At 52.6% G+C, this 18089-nt stretch overlaps 1 protein-coding gene across 1 annotated transcript in view; it reads right to left on the reverse strand.

Moving 5' to 3' along the window:
• Positions 1-17886, reverse strand: part of LOC133277461 (hydrocephalus-inducing protein-like) — a 52006-nt gene extending 34120 nt beyond the window's left edge. Inside the window, exons 1-13 of the mRNA XM_061469302.1 lie at positions 17700-17886; positions 16772-16934; positions 15906-16053; positions 12422-12556; positions 11671-11870; positions 10469-10593; positions 8787-8992; positions 8641-8648; positions 7850-8021; positions 4502-4601; positions 3281-3399; positions 2689-2912; positions 1183-1250 (exon numbers count right to left, since the gene is read on the reverse strand). Of these exons, the coding sequence (XP_061325286.1) occupies positions 1183-1250; positions 2689-2912; positions 3281-3399; positions 4502-4601; positions 7850-8021; positions 8641-8648; positions 8787-8992; positions 10469-10593; positions 11671-11870; positions 12422-12556; positions 15906-16053; positions 16772-16934; positions 17700-17886 (1855 nt within the window). The remainder of the gene's footprint in view (positions 1-1182; positions 1251-2688; positions 2913-3280; positions 3400-4501; positions 4602-7849; positions 8022-8640; positions 8649-8786; positions 8993-10468; positions 10594-11670; positions 11871-12421; positions 12557-15905; positions 16054-16771; positions 16935-17699) is intronic.
• Between the last annotated feature and the right edge of the window lie 203 nt (positions 17887-18089).

Below are 18089 nucleotides of genomic sequence, written 5' to 3' on the forward strand. Positions count from 1 at the left end.
CCGCAAGTGTCTCTCTCTAACTGTGAGGAGCTCTCACCTCCCCCAAACCAGCACCAACTCCTTCTCAACCATGACGGTGCATCCAGAACATTTACTCTGAAAAGTCAATCCGGAAAAGTCCCTGTGAACTCCACAAACACTCCCACAGTTTTCAAGAGATAAAAGCAGTATGTTGGCATCAAAGGGATGACCCAGGAAAGGAAAGGAAAGGAAGGATGAACTTGGGAGCCACAGCATGATGCAGAGCACTCTAAAGCACCTTCTCCAGACAGGAACCCCGATGCATCTCCTGGTTTGGGACAACCAAGACTGAGCCCGTGACAGCTCACAGCCCACTTCACTGGAGGCAAACCTGATGCTTGCTCAAGAACAAGCAGGACCTGTGTCTCACCCTCCCAAAGGAGTGGGGTCACACAGCCACGCTGCACGCTGGCTTTCATTACCCCACAAAGGCTGACATGGCTTCAGCTTTGCTACTTGCTTTCCATAATGGAAGCCACTGACACAACCACAGCTCATCTGGGGGGTTGAGTTCACATTTAAACTTTAGACCATCTCAGAGACAAGTCCTTTGTGAGACTGAGATGGAGAACCAGAATCTGCATCTCAGCGGACATGCTCTGCGTGCACAGCCACCAGCTCTGCCAGCAGAGCTGGCCTTTTGGTGGGGAAGGAGGAGCCCACGTCTGAAGACATGGCTGCCCCATGCAGAGCTACTGCTTGGCCATGTTACCCGGGAGCTGACAACGAGTTGGCCTCGCAGCACTAATTGATTTCTCACGCTAACGGTCAGGTGGGGAAATGGTGCCCTTGCCTCACAACAGCAAAATTCACCCAGGGCACCTACAACGGGCCTTCAGCTCCCGGGAGAAAGACTTTCACAGTCATTCTGTTGCCAGGGACTGGGAGACTGGGGCTGGACTGACTGTGAGGGACACCAGAGAACACTGACTTTCTACTCCTTAGGTTCTATTTGAACCATTCAATTGGCTCCGTGCCGTTCTATCTGGTAATGTTTGAGCTCACCACGGCAAAATACTGCCTAGCAGCTGGCAGTCCTGCTTTTGACACGCTGAAGGTGGCTACGGAGGAACACAAGTGACAATGCTGTCCTGGCCAAGTGCTCCATTTGGGTAAGGCTCAGACCTCCCACCCTGCAGCCCAAGCCCAGGGCACACTCACCAAAGGAGACTTCACCGAAGCTGAGGGACGACACATTGAAATGAAATGCCGGCCCGATGACACAGCCGCTGTGAGGACAAAGGCAGACGAGACATTGCCTTGGTTAAAGAGAACTGCAAAGCCTTCAGCTTTCCTTGCCGTTGCGGTGGGTAAAAGCCGGCCTGAGAACCTCAGCGCCTTTCAAATCAACCCCTCACCCTCATGCTCAGCACAGCATCCAGGTGGACAGGAGGCAGCCAAAGCAAAGTGGTCAGCAGCCCATAGCTGCTGGTGGGGCTTGGGGCACAGTGTCGTGCAGGGTATGCCCCCAAGTTGGTGATGGCCTGAGGAAGGACACCAAACGAGTGACGGCTGCGTGCCTCACTTTCCCCATCTGGAACGTGTTGGACGCAGGGGTGTCCCCACTCAAAGAGGGTCAAGGTAACTACCCTTGCCAGCCACAGGTTTCCTGCTTTGGCATTTCTTAGCTGGAACTGCTCTTCCCATGGAGTACACGAGCACCTTTCTAAGAAGATCTTGATCCACGCAATCGTTACGGGGGCAGGACTTTGAGACATGAAGCCAGGGGAGCCCCAAACATCCCTTGACAACAGCAGCAACAATTCAACACAGTGGACAGTTGAAGCTGGGACGAAAGCATCAGCTTATCACCAGGGCACCAGCTGACACATCCAAGAGCAACACGTCTTAAACCACCCAACACAGAAGCGTCAAATCATCTACGGTGCAAAAGATTTTTAGGATCATCAAGTCCAACTGTCACCCCAGCACTGCCAAGGCCACCACTAAAGGGTGGTGTCACCATGTCACTAAGGGCCTCATCTACACGGTTTGGGAACACTTCCAGGGATGGTGACTCCACCACTGCCCGGGGCAGCCTCTTCCAATGCCTGACCACCCTTTCGGGGAGAAACTCTTCCTAACATCCAGTCTAAAACTGCCCTGCGCAGATTGAGGCCGTTTCCTCTTGTCCTTTCCCTTCTTACCTGGGAGAAGAGACCAGCCACCTCCTGGCTCCATCATCCTTTCAAGTAGTTGCAGGGATAATGAAACCTGAACCCACCACACCACCTCACCTGCCCTTAAATTCATCAGACTTTGAGGCTCCAAATTCCAGAACTCACCAACATCCACCTGAATCACCACGTGAAGCTGCACAACACCCATTCATATATTTCATGGCTCATGCCAACCAATGCCAGCTCTGCCTCTCAGTTCAAAATCAAGGACCACAGCAAATGGTGCCTTCAACCCAAACTATTCCATGGCTCCCTCTTGCTGACAATTACACTGCATTTGCTGCTGCCGCTGTTGCAAGGAGTCAGGGTCAAACTGGAGTCGAGGTTAGCATGGGCTCTTAGTGTGGGGATGCCAGGATGACAGCCAAGATCAAGACCTCAGACAGGCCTTTTCTTTCTCTGCTCCGTCAGCAAATGAGGGAGGTGGGACATGATTACCCAGAGAGAGCTACAAAGGTGACCACCAAGCTCTTAGAACCCGCCTCACCTCACAGTCAGCGTCAGAGGCTCAGGGGATCCCTTCACCCTGAACTGGAATTCTTCTGTGAACTGCCCCAGGACAGTAGCATTGAAGGAGATCCAGATGACCTGATGCTCGAAAGGCAAAAGCACGCCCTCCCGGGGGGCAAAGGTGAAGCAGGAGCCCAGAGCTCTCTCCGCATAGACCACGCCGAAGGGAGCCTCAAGAACTCCTCTGTTGAGCAGGATCACCTGCAGCAGCAGCAAGAAAGCAACACGGAAATACATGAGGAATCCTCCTTGCTTACAGAAGGCTCACTTCTTTCCTAATTTTGCAATTAACGTCTGTAAAAGGCAGAAGATGCTGAGCACTGCTGCCAAATACAAGAGGCCAAGTTCTGCCTCGGGGGGGGGGTTCATGCAAAGCAGGGATAACTTCACACAAATAGAGCCACTCTGGGCTTATTCCCCTGACACAGAGCAGTCCACTTGCCCTGCAGTGCCAAGGACCTGCTCAGCACCACCAAGTTCATTCAGACCCATCCCACAGCTCCATGAGGCTCACTGCTGCCCAGGAGCCATCCGCATCCACCCCATGCCCTGCGACCCGTCCTGCTCACCCTGTAGCTGTGGCTTGAGCCCACAGACACCTCCCCGATGCTCAGCTGCTCACAGCTGAGTTCCACCTGGGGCCCGACGCCTTCCCCGCTGATGCACAGGGGCAGCCTGCTCTCACAGCCTGTGGAGGGAAATCTCTGTGAGTGCAATTCCCTCTGCTACCCGGCAGTTCCCAGCTTGTCTCAGTGCTGCTGCCGGTCCCTGGGCTGCATGGAACCAGCTCTACGTCCTCCAGGAGAAGATAGGGGACCCATCTCATCCCTCAGGAGATACGGCTTGGGGCTGGGTTCTCCTTTCTAACCAACGGCCTGGGCTGGTGTCTCAGAGAAACACAGACTGCTTTGCGTTAGAAAGGACCTCAAGATCATCCACTTCCAATTCCTTGCCATGGACAGGGACACCTTCCACTAGACCAGGTTGCTCCAAGTCCCGACCAGCCTGAACTTGAACATTGCCACGGATGGAGCAACTTCCTTGGCCAGCCTGTTCCAGCGCCTCACCACTCTCACAGGAAAGAATTCCTTCTGTATATCAAAACTAAATCTCCCCTGTTTTAGCTCGAACCCACCACCCCCCTTGTCTTATCTCTCCAGTCCCCGATGAAGGGTCTCTCTCCAGTCGTGGAAAACCAGCCTCCTCATTGAGCAGATCACATAAGCCATACCCGTACTGCTAACGTACACATCCCTCGGTGCAAAGGCAAGCGAGACCTCGACGCTTACAGCCAAACTCCAAGGTGGGTCCTTTCCCTTAAATTTGCTACAGATGACAGAGCACAAGATCTTCAGGCTGAAAGCTGCTCTCAGCCACTGAAGCAGCCTAAGGTGCCTGAATCCTGGCTCAAACTTTGGATGAGGTCTCACTGCCATCCCATTCTACTCTGCACACAAAGCGAGCAGCACGAGGAGGAGGAGAGAGCCACGCAACAAAGACTCATCTTGGACGTAAATGGTCTACAGGGGCCTGGTGCTCCTTCACTAAAGCTGTGTTGCAAATGCTGCCAAACCCATGGCAGGAAAGCTTATTCCTTCACTGCTTTGTCTCTTCTGGCATCAGGAAGCCAGAGCCCTGCTCTCGGACAGGAGACCACCAGGAACCACAGGGACAGCGGCATGTGCCAGCACTGCTCTCTTGAGCCCTCCAGAACTACATGAGATCCGAGTGGGCTGGAAGAGTGTTTGTATCTCCTCTGTGGCAACAGGAGCAGGAGGAAGGAGCTGTACCTGAGATGTCACAGTAGACTGTCTCTTGGTAGACTCCGGCTTCTTTGGGCTTAAAGATCACGCTGATTTCAAGTGAAGAATTTGGCAAGATATCTCCCTCCTGAAACAGAAGTGACAGCAAACCATTTATCTTCAAACATCACATTCTTGTTTCCACTACAGCCCTGTAAGCCTTTCTTTACAGCACCAGCAAAGAGCAAGGAGCAAGCGACACTTGTCAACAGAATTTATAGGAGAGCTTGCAAGCAGCTGTAGAAACACCTTCCAAAGTCCCTCGCCTTTACTGGCACCCGCAAGGGGCATTTTGTTACCCTCAGAAGAGATTGAGCTCTTGCTCAGGGATTTAAGTCTGGGCCACGCTACCACTTTCTGCAACTGTCTGCTGCTTCCTCAGGGTCTTCTCTCTCCGCTGCTCTCCCAGAGGATCCTGGCACTGGTGCTCAGTCCCAGGAAGCCTTGTCACACATTTCAGGAGGCATCCCTGGTTTCTATAGGCTCTCGCTTCCTGCAACTGGTTTAAGCAAAGGCACCTCTTACAGCCCTTCAGCCCTTAGCATTACAAAGACAGCTGACCTAAGTAGCTACACCTCTGGCAACTGTAATACTGCCCTACAAGAATTAAATATTTAGTTTACAGAAGCAGATAAAAAGAACAGAGTCGCTTTTCTAGCAGCACAGCCAGGCTTTGATTCTGCTCTGCCGTTGGGTATTCTCAGGAATTTGCCCAGAACGGCCTTGAACTGAGTGGAGCCTCCAGCACTCCTGCAGCATAAATATTCACTAGCTACGGTTCTTCCCACTGACACAGCACTTACAGCTTAGAGGACAGCCCCCACAAAAATTAAAGAGCTAGAGCATGGGAAGTTATTGGCCTCCAGCTGTAAAAAAATCCCCAATGCACAACCTGCTCTGAGTCAGGAGAACACGGCGAAGGACAGGTAGAGAAGAACCCTTTCAAACACCAACCGACCAGTAACTGGAAAAGTCTGAAAGAAGAAAGTCACTTGCAATCTTCTCAAAACCTAGAGAAACTCTCCGTGTGGGGCAGGAGACACTGCCCGTGACACAAAGCCCTTGCTCTCCCGGCCTCCTCCCATTCCTGCCTCCCCGTTCCTCTTGCCAGGGCAACTGGAGCTGGCTCAGTGCCTCAAGGCATCTGTCTGACTCTGCATTTGATCCTAGCCCCACATAACTCAAACTCAACATCACGACGGTGAGCTGCCACTGCACCAAAAAGTACAGTTTCAGCAAGAACCTGGAGAACACCGCAAAGGTGCATCTCAAACAGTGAGGACTCTAAAGGAGTTTCTCAGAGTGGTCAAGTCCCTAGGGGCATGATTTGCTCCATACTAAGACCACACCGATTGCTGGGATCATTCTGTACGCACTCGTTAACTAGTGCAGGAGGCAGCTTTGAGCTTTGGGCACGTGCCATTTCTTCCTTTACAAGCTAATCAGAGGAGGGTGAAGCACACAAACCCCCTTGCCAGGGATGATGTCTTGCCATCCGCCAAGCACCAGGAAGCCATCCACTCACGCATCACGATCCTCACAAGGGACACATCTCCATACATCCAAGGTGCTGCTGGGTCCCAAGGCACAGCAGATGAAACTCCTCTAAGGCACCCGAGGAACAAGCTTATGGACTAGCATTAAGGCCTCTCCTTTTCCAGGGATCAGCACAGCTCTCAGGAACAATGCTAATACAGCACCCCTACTGGAGCCTTGCATTCGTATCCTCGCTCCCAAGAGAACCGGCCCAGCAGTTAACAGGCTCAGGTCTCTTGAGCTCCTGACAGGAAATCACCATCCAGCGGGATTCAGCGTATCGGGGTGGAAACTTCTGGCAGTCCATCCACAGAGATGTTCCCTGCATTGGCAGTGAAGCTGTAAGCCAGAGCGTTTGACTCCAATGACGGAAGGCCAGGAGAAATCATCACTTTATCCTACTATTATTATTATCCTATTTATCCTACTAGTCCATGGCCAAACCCCATTCTTTAAAGACAGAACTATGATGGCAAACCCTTCGTCACTTCTCCCTTCATTCCTGCTCTATGGCAGGCTATAAAAGCAGAACGTTATTTCTCTCGGGAAATTCCAATAGGCTGTTGAAGAGGTTCTTCACGTGCCTGCTACTCCCCAGGAAAAAGAACTGCTGCATAAAAGGATGTCATAACACTGCACAAGACAGCAGGGGAGAGACTCGTGTAGGAGCCTGCTTTGATTCAGCCCTAGAGCAAACTGTGTCACAGAAACACGGCCATTTAGGAAAGGTTTCCACTCCCAGCTTGGGGCTTCATGTCGCTACATCATCACATCTTGATGTGGACAGGACTCGGCCAGAATTCCAGAGCTCCCCTTAATGCACCTCAGGAGCTCAAGAGCAGGTGAAGCTCATTGTGGAGACATAGTGACCGTAATGAAGCAGGAGCCCTGGGGCACACTCCAGAACCAGCTCTGACACACCACAGGATGCTCTGAATGCTCAGCTCAGCAGCTCCCACTCTCCCCGATATCCTTGCTGCTCTGACACACTGGTGGCTCTCAGCCTTACATGGGTTGCAGGAGCAACCGAGAAGAGAACAGCAGCCCCTTCCTCGGAAAACAAAATAAAACAAATAAACTAGTTTCACCCACTGTAAAAGAAAGAAGAGGTTGGGATTATTCCAGGCTTTACTCCAAGATGAGAAGGGATGTTGCACTGCTCAGACAGCAGGCATTCTTCATCCCAGACCATGCAACTATTCAGAACGACGGCTCTGGCTGATTGAAGGACATGGGCGTTTTGCTTGCATCACCAGGTAAGGGAGCACTTTTCTCTACCTATCTGCAGTAGAACTCAAAAAGCCTGTTTAAATCTGAGAGCCTCGTGTCCAGGCTCACAGACGACACTGGAAGGGAGACTCAGATGTGGTATACATCCAGGTTTTAGGAAGGGATTGCTGTTCCCGTGATTAAACCTGGGCTCAATGGGGGCTCCTTTCCACAGGGGACCATTTCATTCTGCAGGTCAGTATGTGAACCAACAGTGCACCAGTGTCCTTTCTTCAGCCCCATGCGCTACGTGGAAACGTGTCCTTACAGAGAATAACTGATAACCTCTGGCCACTGTGAAGACACTCACAAAGTGCCCTTAATTCACAGCCCTTGCAGCAGAGCCCAGCCTGGGGGCGGCTCTTGCTGCTGTTCAGAAAGGCTTTTTGCAACAAGCGCCCCCAGCCTCACCAGAAACCTGAGGTCTCCTCTCTTGGCACATCAAGCAGCTGACGTGGGATCTGCCAACGGACCTCATTCAGAGATGACAAGGAGGAGGAGCAGGAAGGGAGGTTCTCAGCCATCACTCACCATGGGCACAATGGTGAAAATATCATTGCAGAAAGGCACGGAGTCTCCCTGCACCTCTGTCCCCTGGTTCTGGGAGGTGCAGATGGGAAGGGAAGGCTGTTCTCCGAGAGGGCGCACCACCCCGTGCTCCTTAGGAACATCAACCAGCTTGTCCTCTTCCTGCCTCTGCAGCCTGTGCCATGGGAGAGACGAGCCAAACAGATAACTGAAGAAGCAGCACATTTGCAGAGCCTGTGCATGAGCAGCAAAGCACCTGGGGAGGAAGAGCAGCAGCTCTGCATGGGGCTGCCCTGAGACAGGGGCTCCCACATGGATCCCATTATTCCCCTCGTTCCCAGCACAGCAGGGCCTTTTACTCCTCACTGACAAGCTAACAAGAGGTTTCTTAAAGCTGGCAGCCCTCAAGAAAAAGCCTCCTGCACTGGGAGGAGGGGCCACAAACCAGGACACTGAAAGGCAATTCCCCAGCCTACAGCAGGTCGGCCTCCACCTTCTGGGCCAACTAAGCACTCTACCCTGCGTGTGACTGCAAAAGGAGCCTGCCAGCTTATCAAAGAAGAAACCGCTTGACTATCACAATAGTTGTGCCACCTGCAGCTCTTCAGTGCTACTGCTCAGTGCAGTCCCAGGTACCGAGTGCCGACACCTTCCTCAGCCTCACGGACCCTCCGTAGTGCACGGAGCTCTGAACTCAATAGTCTGCGGCTCCCAAATGTGAATTTGCCCTCTGAGGCAATCCAGGGATTGCAATCAACCTTCTCTCCCCAGAACATCATCCTCAGCTGTAGCACGGGTGGCACTGGAATGGCAAGGGTTAAGCTCCACGCTGTGCATGGCTTCATGGGCCCTAATCCGTTCAAAAGCCCCAACAGCCCTCTGAGGCTGTGCGTTAGTTTTCCCCTGGGGCATCTATCTTTCTGAGGTGAATCTCTCAAACAAACCTCAGCTTCTGCCGCTCCTCCTCTTCCTGATCAACAGAACGCTTCCACTGGAAGTGAGCCGTGATGGCACTCTGATTGTGGATGACCACGCATCTTTGGTTTGACAGCGTGACGGAAGTCTTCTCAACCGTCAAGGAGCTCTTGTCAAGCCTGATGTTGACATTTACAGCTCTTCCACAAAGGCTTTTGTGAACATCTTCACCTGGAACAAAGCAAAGGCAAGACTCAGCTCATCTCACTCGCTGATGGAAGTACAAGGAACAGAGCAATCTGCAGGCAACGGAAGAAAGAGCTGCAGCTTTGAGCTGCATCAGCAGTTCCCCGCACCTGGACATACATCATATCCTGACAGCTGCACACGGTACAGCATGAGGATGTCCTAGCACCACCTTAGGCACCTTATTCTGGGGGGGTGTTCGTGGAGGTTTATCCCCAAGGTGACAGCATTTACAGTGAGACTTTTCACTTCTGCCCAGCTGCCTTTGGGCCGCCATCCCACTCAGCTCACAGGGAATTCTACATCCAAGTCACTCAGTGACGCTGAGGACCCTCACCTCAGTCAACCCTTGCCCACGCTCTCCTGCAGGCAGGAGATGCCCCCGTGTCGTCTCATCCTCATCTCCTGGTCCTGAAAGATTGGGCAGAGCTCTCATCTCAGAATCCGAGCGGGAGCATTTGAAATGAAATGGAGAAGGGAAGAAGGAACAATGGAAAGCACAGAGCAGCTTCTGTGCTGAGCTCTGCACTTAAAAGGGTGCTACTGGGCCCTCAGATCCACCTGCCAACTCCTTCTTTTGCTCCTGCTACTCTCACAGCCGAGTGCCTCACCACTGCCAGCACGTCCTTCCTTGTCAAACGTGCTGCTGTTACCACTTCACCACTGGAGAAGTGAGTCCCTTCACTAGGGTAAGTGTCCTCTGGAAAGCTGGAGACTTCCAGCACCAGAGCAACACGCACAGCAGCACAGCCATTTCAAAGTGTTTCTCCAAGGTGGTCTTCACAACCTACCTTCAGACATCATTACCCCCCTCACATTACTGACTCCAGCCCTAGCAGCAGCTTGTTCATAAACCCCACCATTAAATAACTGCTGCTAACATGGGGGTTTCTACAGAATCATTCCCAGGCTACAGCAAAGCTCAGAGCACCCTAATGGCTACCGCTGCCACAGTTACTGCTCCTCACGGTCACAAGTCCTCAGCATGGCCCAGCTCTCAGCACAGCACCCACTGCACCCACGCGGCACATCACAAGAAGAGGGTCTCTACCTCAAAGGCCTTGCCAGGAACTGTAACACAACAGATCGGGATGAAAAGCAATGACCAGTCAGGAGAGCTCTACGGGACAGGTTGCAGGCTCTTCAGACAGCTCTCCTGCACGTTAAAAGCCATCTCCTTTTCAATCAGGCTCCTTGCTATGCACCCTTCTGCAATGGAGCACTCAGAATATTCACCGTCGCCCCCTGTGCACCGTGCTTAGGAAGATCTGCCGGCCTTGTTACAGGCTGAAATAGTCCAGCCCAGGAATATCTGGCAGCCAGCATGGAAGCTTTGCTCTACCCAGTGTGAAGGAGCCTTGCAGAAGGGATTCAACGGACAATGAAGCCATCAGATGATGACAGACAGCGCAGACACCGCTCTGTTTGGAAGGACACACAGAGGGTGCACCACGCACTTACCTGTGTCATAATGAACTATCATGGGACTGGAATAAACACCGGTCTTTGGCGGGTGAAATTCCACCGTGACTTGCATCGCTTCTCCAACGCCAAGAGTCCCAATGGAGGGATCCACAGAGAACGGGCTGCAAGGCAAAGAGAGAGATCAGGACTGTACGGGAGATCTGGGCCCTCCGTTAATTTTGCAGTCCACCTCACTTCAGCTCACTTGTGCAAGCAAGGAGCAAGCAAACCACCGTCGGTACAACAAAACCAGAACATCCAGGATCAGAAACAGAGCGGGTGACTCTCCCTGCTGAAGAGAACCAGACCTCAGAAGATCCCGGGGCATAACATGACCTCAGGCCCCCATACTCTGCACCCAGTTCTCAGTTCTCAGCTCTCCACCTCTGCACACGTGCAATCCAGTTACTCAGAATTCCACTTTTTTGTGGAGTTCACTTCAAACTTCTGTAATGCTTCCCATTTCTTTATTGCAAATCGGGACTGAAATAGTTCATTGCTGAAGTTGGGGAACTCCTAAAACCCTTGTCAAGGAGCTCTCGACACACGCTCTAGCACCCAAGCGAGTAGTTGGCAAGTGCATTGCAAATAGCAGGTCTTGGAGTATCTTTCACCTGCACCCTCCCTAGCTTTCTGGTTTGGGCTGTAGTCCAGTTCTGAAGGCACTGCCTGCTCCTCTCCACTTCAGAGCTCCTTCTGCTTAGGCATATTTGGTCCCAGGCATCAGACCAAGCCCACGGGAAAACAAAGTCCCCGCACCACACACTCGTATTGCCAGGGCCTCCACAGCAATTGCTTTCATCTATGATCTCTGCTTGCTAATGTAGACACAGCTGCTGATGAACTCTTCAGTGCCTCTCACCAGCTCATTGCTCGCCCATTTCTTGATGCTGCGTTTGGCCTCCGTGACCTGAGCCCCTCGAGCTCTCCTCTGCCACGCAGCACCTTCTTCAGCAGTCAAGCTGCCTTCCTACCTTGGCTCTTCCAATCTAACAGCATCAGACCTGCAAGATGCTGCCTTGGAGACACCACTGCACTGTAAAACTTGCTTGCAGAGCTTTCTCAAAACACTCTAAGCAATGGCAAACCCCACGGATCCTGCCCATGTCCAGCACCTCAGATACTCTGCCTCCTTTTTCTCACTGTTTACAACTCCATGACCACGCAACAGCGTCTGCACAAGACATGAGCTCCTTTACCTCAGAGTGGTGATGCTGTAGCAAGCCTCCCGATTCCCCACGTTGCGCACCAGCAGAGTTTTCTGGGTGCTGAACCTGACTGGACAGTTGGAGAAGTTCAGCTGCTCAGGGAAGTCCAGGCTGGCTCGGGCACCTATGGCTCGGATAGGCACAAAGAACTTCTCCCTCTCTGTGATGATGATAAGCTCGTCGAAATAATCCTGCAGGGAAAGAAACAATCTCAGCACAGTGCCTTTAGCACCATGCCCATGGCAGAAGAAGAGCTGCTGCTTTCTGGGACTCTCGCAGTAGCATTCCATAATGCACTCGCACTTTTTACCTTCATGGCCTTTCATGACACATTATTGCACAAGCAGGGGCAGCCAGGGACCATGGGGCAGGTCCTCTTTAGTTTTCTATAGGCATGCTGCTTGAGGATTGCACAGAGTATTCAACTACATTTAAGCAGCAAACAGAAGATGAGTAAAAGGCCATGCACAGACAGCAGACTCTCGGCCCTGAAGCCAACAGACATTACCTTAGATATTCCACCACGGAAGGAGAAAACAGCCTGAAACTGGCAAGAGCCTCCAGCCTACGGGAGCACAACCTTCACCACCAGGAAAGAGTCTCCCCCACGTCTAGATCCAGTGCAACCCTACTGAACCCAGCACCAGTTCTTCAAAACACACACCAGATGCCTGCTTTGGAATCCAGCCCTGCAGGTTCCCCTTCCCCTCAAGGCGCCATCTCTCGAGACCTTCAGTCTCACCTTGTTCTCATCAGGTCTGAAAAGGATGCGGTAGGTTGAAGACATGCCCGGTGCTACCTTATAGTCCTCATCACTCGGGCTGATCAACTCGAAGTAAGGAGAGTTCCCCAGGATGACGTTCAGCAGACGAGGAACCTGCAGGAAAGACACAGAACTATGATTTTGTCGCTTGTGGAAACATGAGAAGGGACCAGGACGGGCCACGTGCCATCCTTCCTTACCACCTTTCCAAAACACTTTTAGCTCTGCGTAACGCACAAGGGTGGACTTGAATCCCTTCTGCTTAGCTACATAGCTGCAGGACAGAGGCCGTAGGAACAACATGCCCTGCTGTGAAGGAAGCAGGAAGGAGATGCAGTACCTCAAGTCATTCAACAAGCCCAGAGAACATGCCTGCTTCTGCCTGCACACACCCGTGCAATCATGCCTCTGGAGGCGGAATGTATTATCTGAAGGCAACCCAGCGTGGGTTATACGGGGGGGGGGGGGGAGGGGGCGGGAAGGAAGTCACTTCTGACACACCAGCGTGGAGTGCGGCGGTCAAGCTGCGGTGCTACTCATGGGGGTGGACCAGCAAGAGAAGGAGACCACAAACACTCTGGCCTTCCTGAGAATAAAAGCTTACCTCAAGAGCAACCATCCCCAGGAGGAAGCAGATGGCAAAGAGAATTTAAAGGGGGCTGCAAAGCAGCAAGGGAGATCCATAACAAAAGGAAAGGCTGGTGCAGAGATGAGAACTAACGTGCCTGTATGAACCCCCACAGGCCGTGCCTACCAATGATGGTCCTCAAAGGCACTTTCTGCTTTGAGATAGGTGGCCAGCACTGCCTCACACTGTGGTGGCTTCATCACCGAAAGCCACCCTGAGCTCTCTGGAGGCTCTTGCTGCCTGGGGACTGCAGCCAGGCCTCTGCCAGTGCAGGAGAGCCACATTTCTGGGTATCCCTCCTCAGAGCCAGCCTTTCCTGCAGGCATCCTGCTGCAAGTGTCTGTCCTCTGCGATACCACAGGCACGGGGACAGCAAACAGGCATTCTCTAGCACACAGGCAGCAACCCCCCAGCACCCAATCCCAGCTCATAAAGTATAACAAGGAGACTTTGAATGACAGGCAGCTCCACTGATGAACACACGAGGCTTGGAAAAAAGGGAGGCTCATTCTGCACCCCCGACCCAAGCCTCATAACCCATGGCCAAGGCAGCCCTGGACGCTCTAAACACCCTTTGCTCCCAGCAATGCCCTGGGGCAGACAGCTCCAGGAGCCCATTTCCCACTGCAGCCACACGTTCCGGTCGCCAAATCCCTTGGCACGTGAGCCCAGGTGGCAAAGATCTTCAGCAGGAGCCACCCAGGGCACCTCTTGAGGGTGGGGAGGAGCAGCCTGAAGACAGGAAAGCAATTCCACAGCAAGTAGGCAAGAGCACTGAGCAGAGAGCGAAGCACTTCCGTACTGGAGTGATTACAGAGCACCTACTGGGCTCCATTACACTTTGCCTCTCCTACACTTTGCTGCTAGCTGCAGTTCTAGGGAGCAGACAACCTCAGCACCAGGCAGGATACATCAGTAGGACTCAGAGGAGTCTGGGGAACTCCTGAGACAGAGCGCAATGGTCCTTTTCTCCAGGACATGACCAAAACCCAGCAAAATTAGAACATGATACGCTCTCTTGGCATTATCATCTCTAGCTTTGCGCATTTAAAGATGACAAGGCTTTTCCTTAGAGCTGATCTTCCTTTTACACCAGGGCCGTCCAATGCCTGAGGTCGTACTAGCTTCACAACTAATACATTTGGGCTAAAATCAACAGTTCACACACTGCCTCCCCTTCACAGGGCATAGAAATCCCAAGCTGCAGCTGTACCCGCCTATTACGTTTTATTGGGAATGGCACCAACATCAGTGCAGATGTTGTTTTCCACTTGGGAAGCACGAATAGAGCAAATTCACTGCTTGCCTCTTCGCTGCTACTTGGCAAAGGCAAACATTCTGCGGTGCTGCATGGATGAGGGAGCAGCTGAAGCCAAAAGACACAGTGGGAATGAAGCAGAGCAGTAGGAAAAGAGAAACTGAGGCCCATTTTAATAAGCAAAGGCTACACCTACAGCAAAGATTGCCCAAAGTCACTGTGAAACACACCACTGGTGTCCCTTGGGCATAGGTAGCCACGCTGCAACTTCCCAGTATTCCCAAGCTATACCAGGAACGATACACAACTCTCTGGGGGTAACTGAGCGACCATACCTTCATCCTTTCTTGCCAAAGGGTCTTCCATGCTCCACCACGTCCCTGTAAAACCTGTTCTCTCAGGAGATAACTTTGACTTCTCTTGCTCTTCCTCCCCCTACATTAAGCCCTGACAGTGTCACTCCTTTTGTCCCCCTCTTTGTTTCTCCCAACAGGGGGATTTGAGGAGGGGGTTAATTCACCTGCACACTTCCACCTCCCCCGTGCCCTCCTCTCACGCACACATCTTGCTCTTTCTTACGCAACAGGAGCTTGAATTACGCCTGTTTCTGACCTTTCTCTGCTTCCAGCACACTTCCTGTTACGTACCGAGAGAATCCCTGTGTGGAAGAAAGTGCTCCGGGACAGGACACTCAACTCAGCCCCTTTCCTCCCTCCTGTCTTTTCCCATCAGCTTGCTCTTGGCACATGCCTCTCTGGAGCAAATGTTTCCCCAACTGAAATTCAAAAGCTCTCCATTTCCCCCTTTACAGCAGAGCAGAACAAAATTGCTGACATTTCTCAACTTTTCCCTGCTCAAGTTTCTCAGGACATCTCCAAAGGATCACAATCTTTCCAGCTCAAGTTGGAGACCTTCTGGAGCACATTACCCTGCCCGTGCTGGGATTCTCCAAAGAGAACGCACAGCCACGCTGCCTTAGAAACACCTGAGCAGAACTGAGCTAAGCTTAGCAGGAGCCTCAAGTGGCACCTCAAGTCCTCCCCTTTAACTGCTCCTGCTAAGCCAGCCTCTTTCCACTGCTCTTCTGAAACACCCGGCCTGGAGTGCTAATGCCAGCAGTTACAACTTACTCCAGCACAAAGTGGAGAAGACTCAACCCCTGTGCTGTGACAGGGAGCTGCACACACGTGGCTGAACAGGCTGAGAGAGGGAAACATGCCCTGCCAGAAACCAACATTAACCAAGGAGCCAGCGGGATACGCTGCGCACTCGAGGTAAAGCATGACAGCAGGCAAGAACTGCACAGCCCTCGACATTCCCATCAGAGCAGGGCTTTCAAGGGCAAGCACGCTGGCTCAAAAAACTCCTTTGGCTTAGATACCACCAGTGCACGGCCAAAACCAGCGGCAGAACCCCCAGCACGGGAACATTTCCCCCATTTGCAGAATAACGCTGGTGAGACACTGGATTCTGCATGCGATGTGCTGCAGCAGGTAACTTGCTCTGCTGCACACCGTGTGAATTCCACTGCTCTCCTCCTCCAGCCCAGTGCTCAACCTCCACAGCCCAGCACTTACCCTGTCCGTGTTCCTCAGAGCTAGCGCCGCTATGTAGAACTGCTGGGGAACGTAGTTCTCAAACACCACCTCGGATGGGAAAGGCTGGAACAACCTCTGGTCCACGTCAACTGCTGACAACTGCAGACGCAAGACAGAGCAGAGAGAGCTTCAGCTGCTGGCAGAAACATCGACGAATGAAGATCCCACACTGATCTCCGGTAAATACAATCTCTTGGCGAGTACATCTGCCCAGCTCACACTAGGAGATGGCAGCTCACCCACCTCTGCTCTCAGCTGAGCAAAGCTTTCTGGACCAGCTTGAGCAGCCTCAAGCTAAGAAGCTCTTTTGGAGGCTGTTTCTCCACGTTGCCTTCTCCAAAAGGAAAAGCAGCGCTCACCTCCAGCAGAGCCCTCTGCTAAGGTGCTCACTCAGCTCCAGACACTTCCTGGAACAGCCACGAGCACTCGGGGAGCAAGCAAAACCCACGAGTTTCCATGGGCCTCCACAGGAAACAATTTGCGGGTGAACTTCCCCCTGACGCAGCAAGACTGAGTCCCACGCATCCCAAGTATCTTTTTTTTGATGTAGAGCCCAGAAACCAGTTGCAAGACACCAGTACCAGGGAGGAAAGGCCAACAAGAAAGTAACAGGGCAGTCGGGAAACAGACAAATGAGGTGAATGCTGGATGGGGATGAAGTTCAGCTCTTTCCCCAGCATTACTGGGCAACTGGAGCTAGACTGTAATTCGTATCCCCTTTCCCCGTGAGCTTGAAGTTGATGCTTCTCTGTATTCTATTACTGCTGGTTTATTTAATACTGCTGCAGAAGCAGCTCTGAAAAAATACACACAAAGACCAAACGCTGACCCAGCAGAGGCATTACTTGCAGATAATTCCTCCCTGCTTGCTCTCCCCTCTCCCAGCTGCACTGCTGCCACTCGAGAGACACAGGCAGGTCTCCTGCTTCTCCACGGTCAGGCTGAGGCCAGTAGCTGTAGCACTGCCAGTCATTTGGGCGCCCGTCTTACGTGTTCCCACCTCGTGCGCTGTCTGGGGCAACCCTTAACTGATGTGATACAGGTCTCTTGCTGGCAACTTTCTGCTCAACAGCCTACCTCAGTCATGCACCCACCTGGACTGTGTGTTAGAATGAGCAGTCCTGCAAGAAAAGCAGCTTTAAACATCCATCTAGGAGAGCACTGAGCCAGGTAAAGCGCATCCACTCTCCTCTGCCCAGGGCGATTCCCCTGGGTAGCCAGCAGACTGAAAACTCAAACACCCTGGAAGGGTTCCACGCCTTCTTACAAACCAAAGCATTAATGCAATTGGGTTTGTTACGGCTTAAGTAATTGCCACAGGCCCTCAGCCTTCAAAGGCCACTACTGCCACCATTGAGGGAGTCCTGTCACCCCATGCACGGGGCACTTGACTACACCAAAGCAAGAGGTGGCTGTTTGAAGAGCAGGATGAGGAACAGCAGCTCCTGCCCTTGTCTCCTGCCCCAGCCCTCCCCCACTAGCATGCTTTAGCGACGGTAGCTCAACTCCAGCAAAACCCACCAACTGCAGGAGAGCTTCCACTGGCTTCGTGCAGATAAGGACTTCAATGGCTCACTGGAGAAACACGGTTTGCTTTTCCCCCAGCAGAAAGAACTCCACCACCACCAGTTGGAAATGACAACAGGACCTAATCACCAAGCTGCTCGGGTGAGCTGGAGGCAAGCCTGCCCCAAGCACGTGCCCTCTTCAAATGTCACATCAAACAGCAAGGAAAAGGGCAGGGAAAGGCTACCTTTTGATGGGAGACGTCACCCACGTCCCGAAGCTGGAGAGGCCGGCGCCGCCTCATCTCCCGAGGGCTGGCCAGCCTCTGCTTGCTGCTGAGAGACTCTTCTGCCTCTCTGACCACCTTTGGATTACGAGATGCTACCACTCTGCTCTGGAATCCATCCGCCCTTCTGGAGGACCTCAGGGGCCGCGGGGTCTTGCCACTGGCCATGTCGCAGAGGTCACCTGGAAGAAGCAACAGTTGGACAATCCACAACCCCAGAACCTTAAAACCCTGGACCCGTGGAACCCCGCAACCTTAGGGAAGGGCCCTTAAAACTCACCCAGTTCCAACCCCCTGCCACGGGCAGGGACACCTTCCACTAGACCAGCTTGCTCCAAGCCCCTGTGTCCAACCTGCTCTTGAACGTTGCC

Source organism: Pezoporus flaviventris, unplaced genomic scaffold (genome assembly GCF_033815535.1).
Source record: "Pezoporus flaviventris isolate CSIRO_AGI_PZ_B2104156 unplaced genomic scaffold, CSIRO_AGI_Pfla_v1 ptg000056l, whole genome shotgun sequence".
Classification (NCBI taxonomy): Eukaryota; Metazoa; Chordata; class Aves; order Psittaciformes; family Psittacidae; genus Pezoporus; species Pezoporus flaviventris.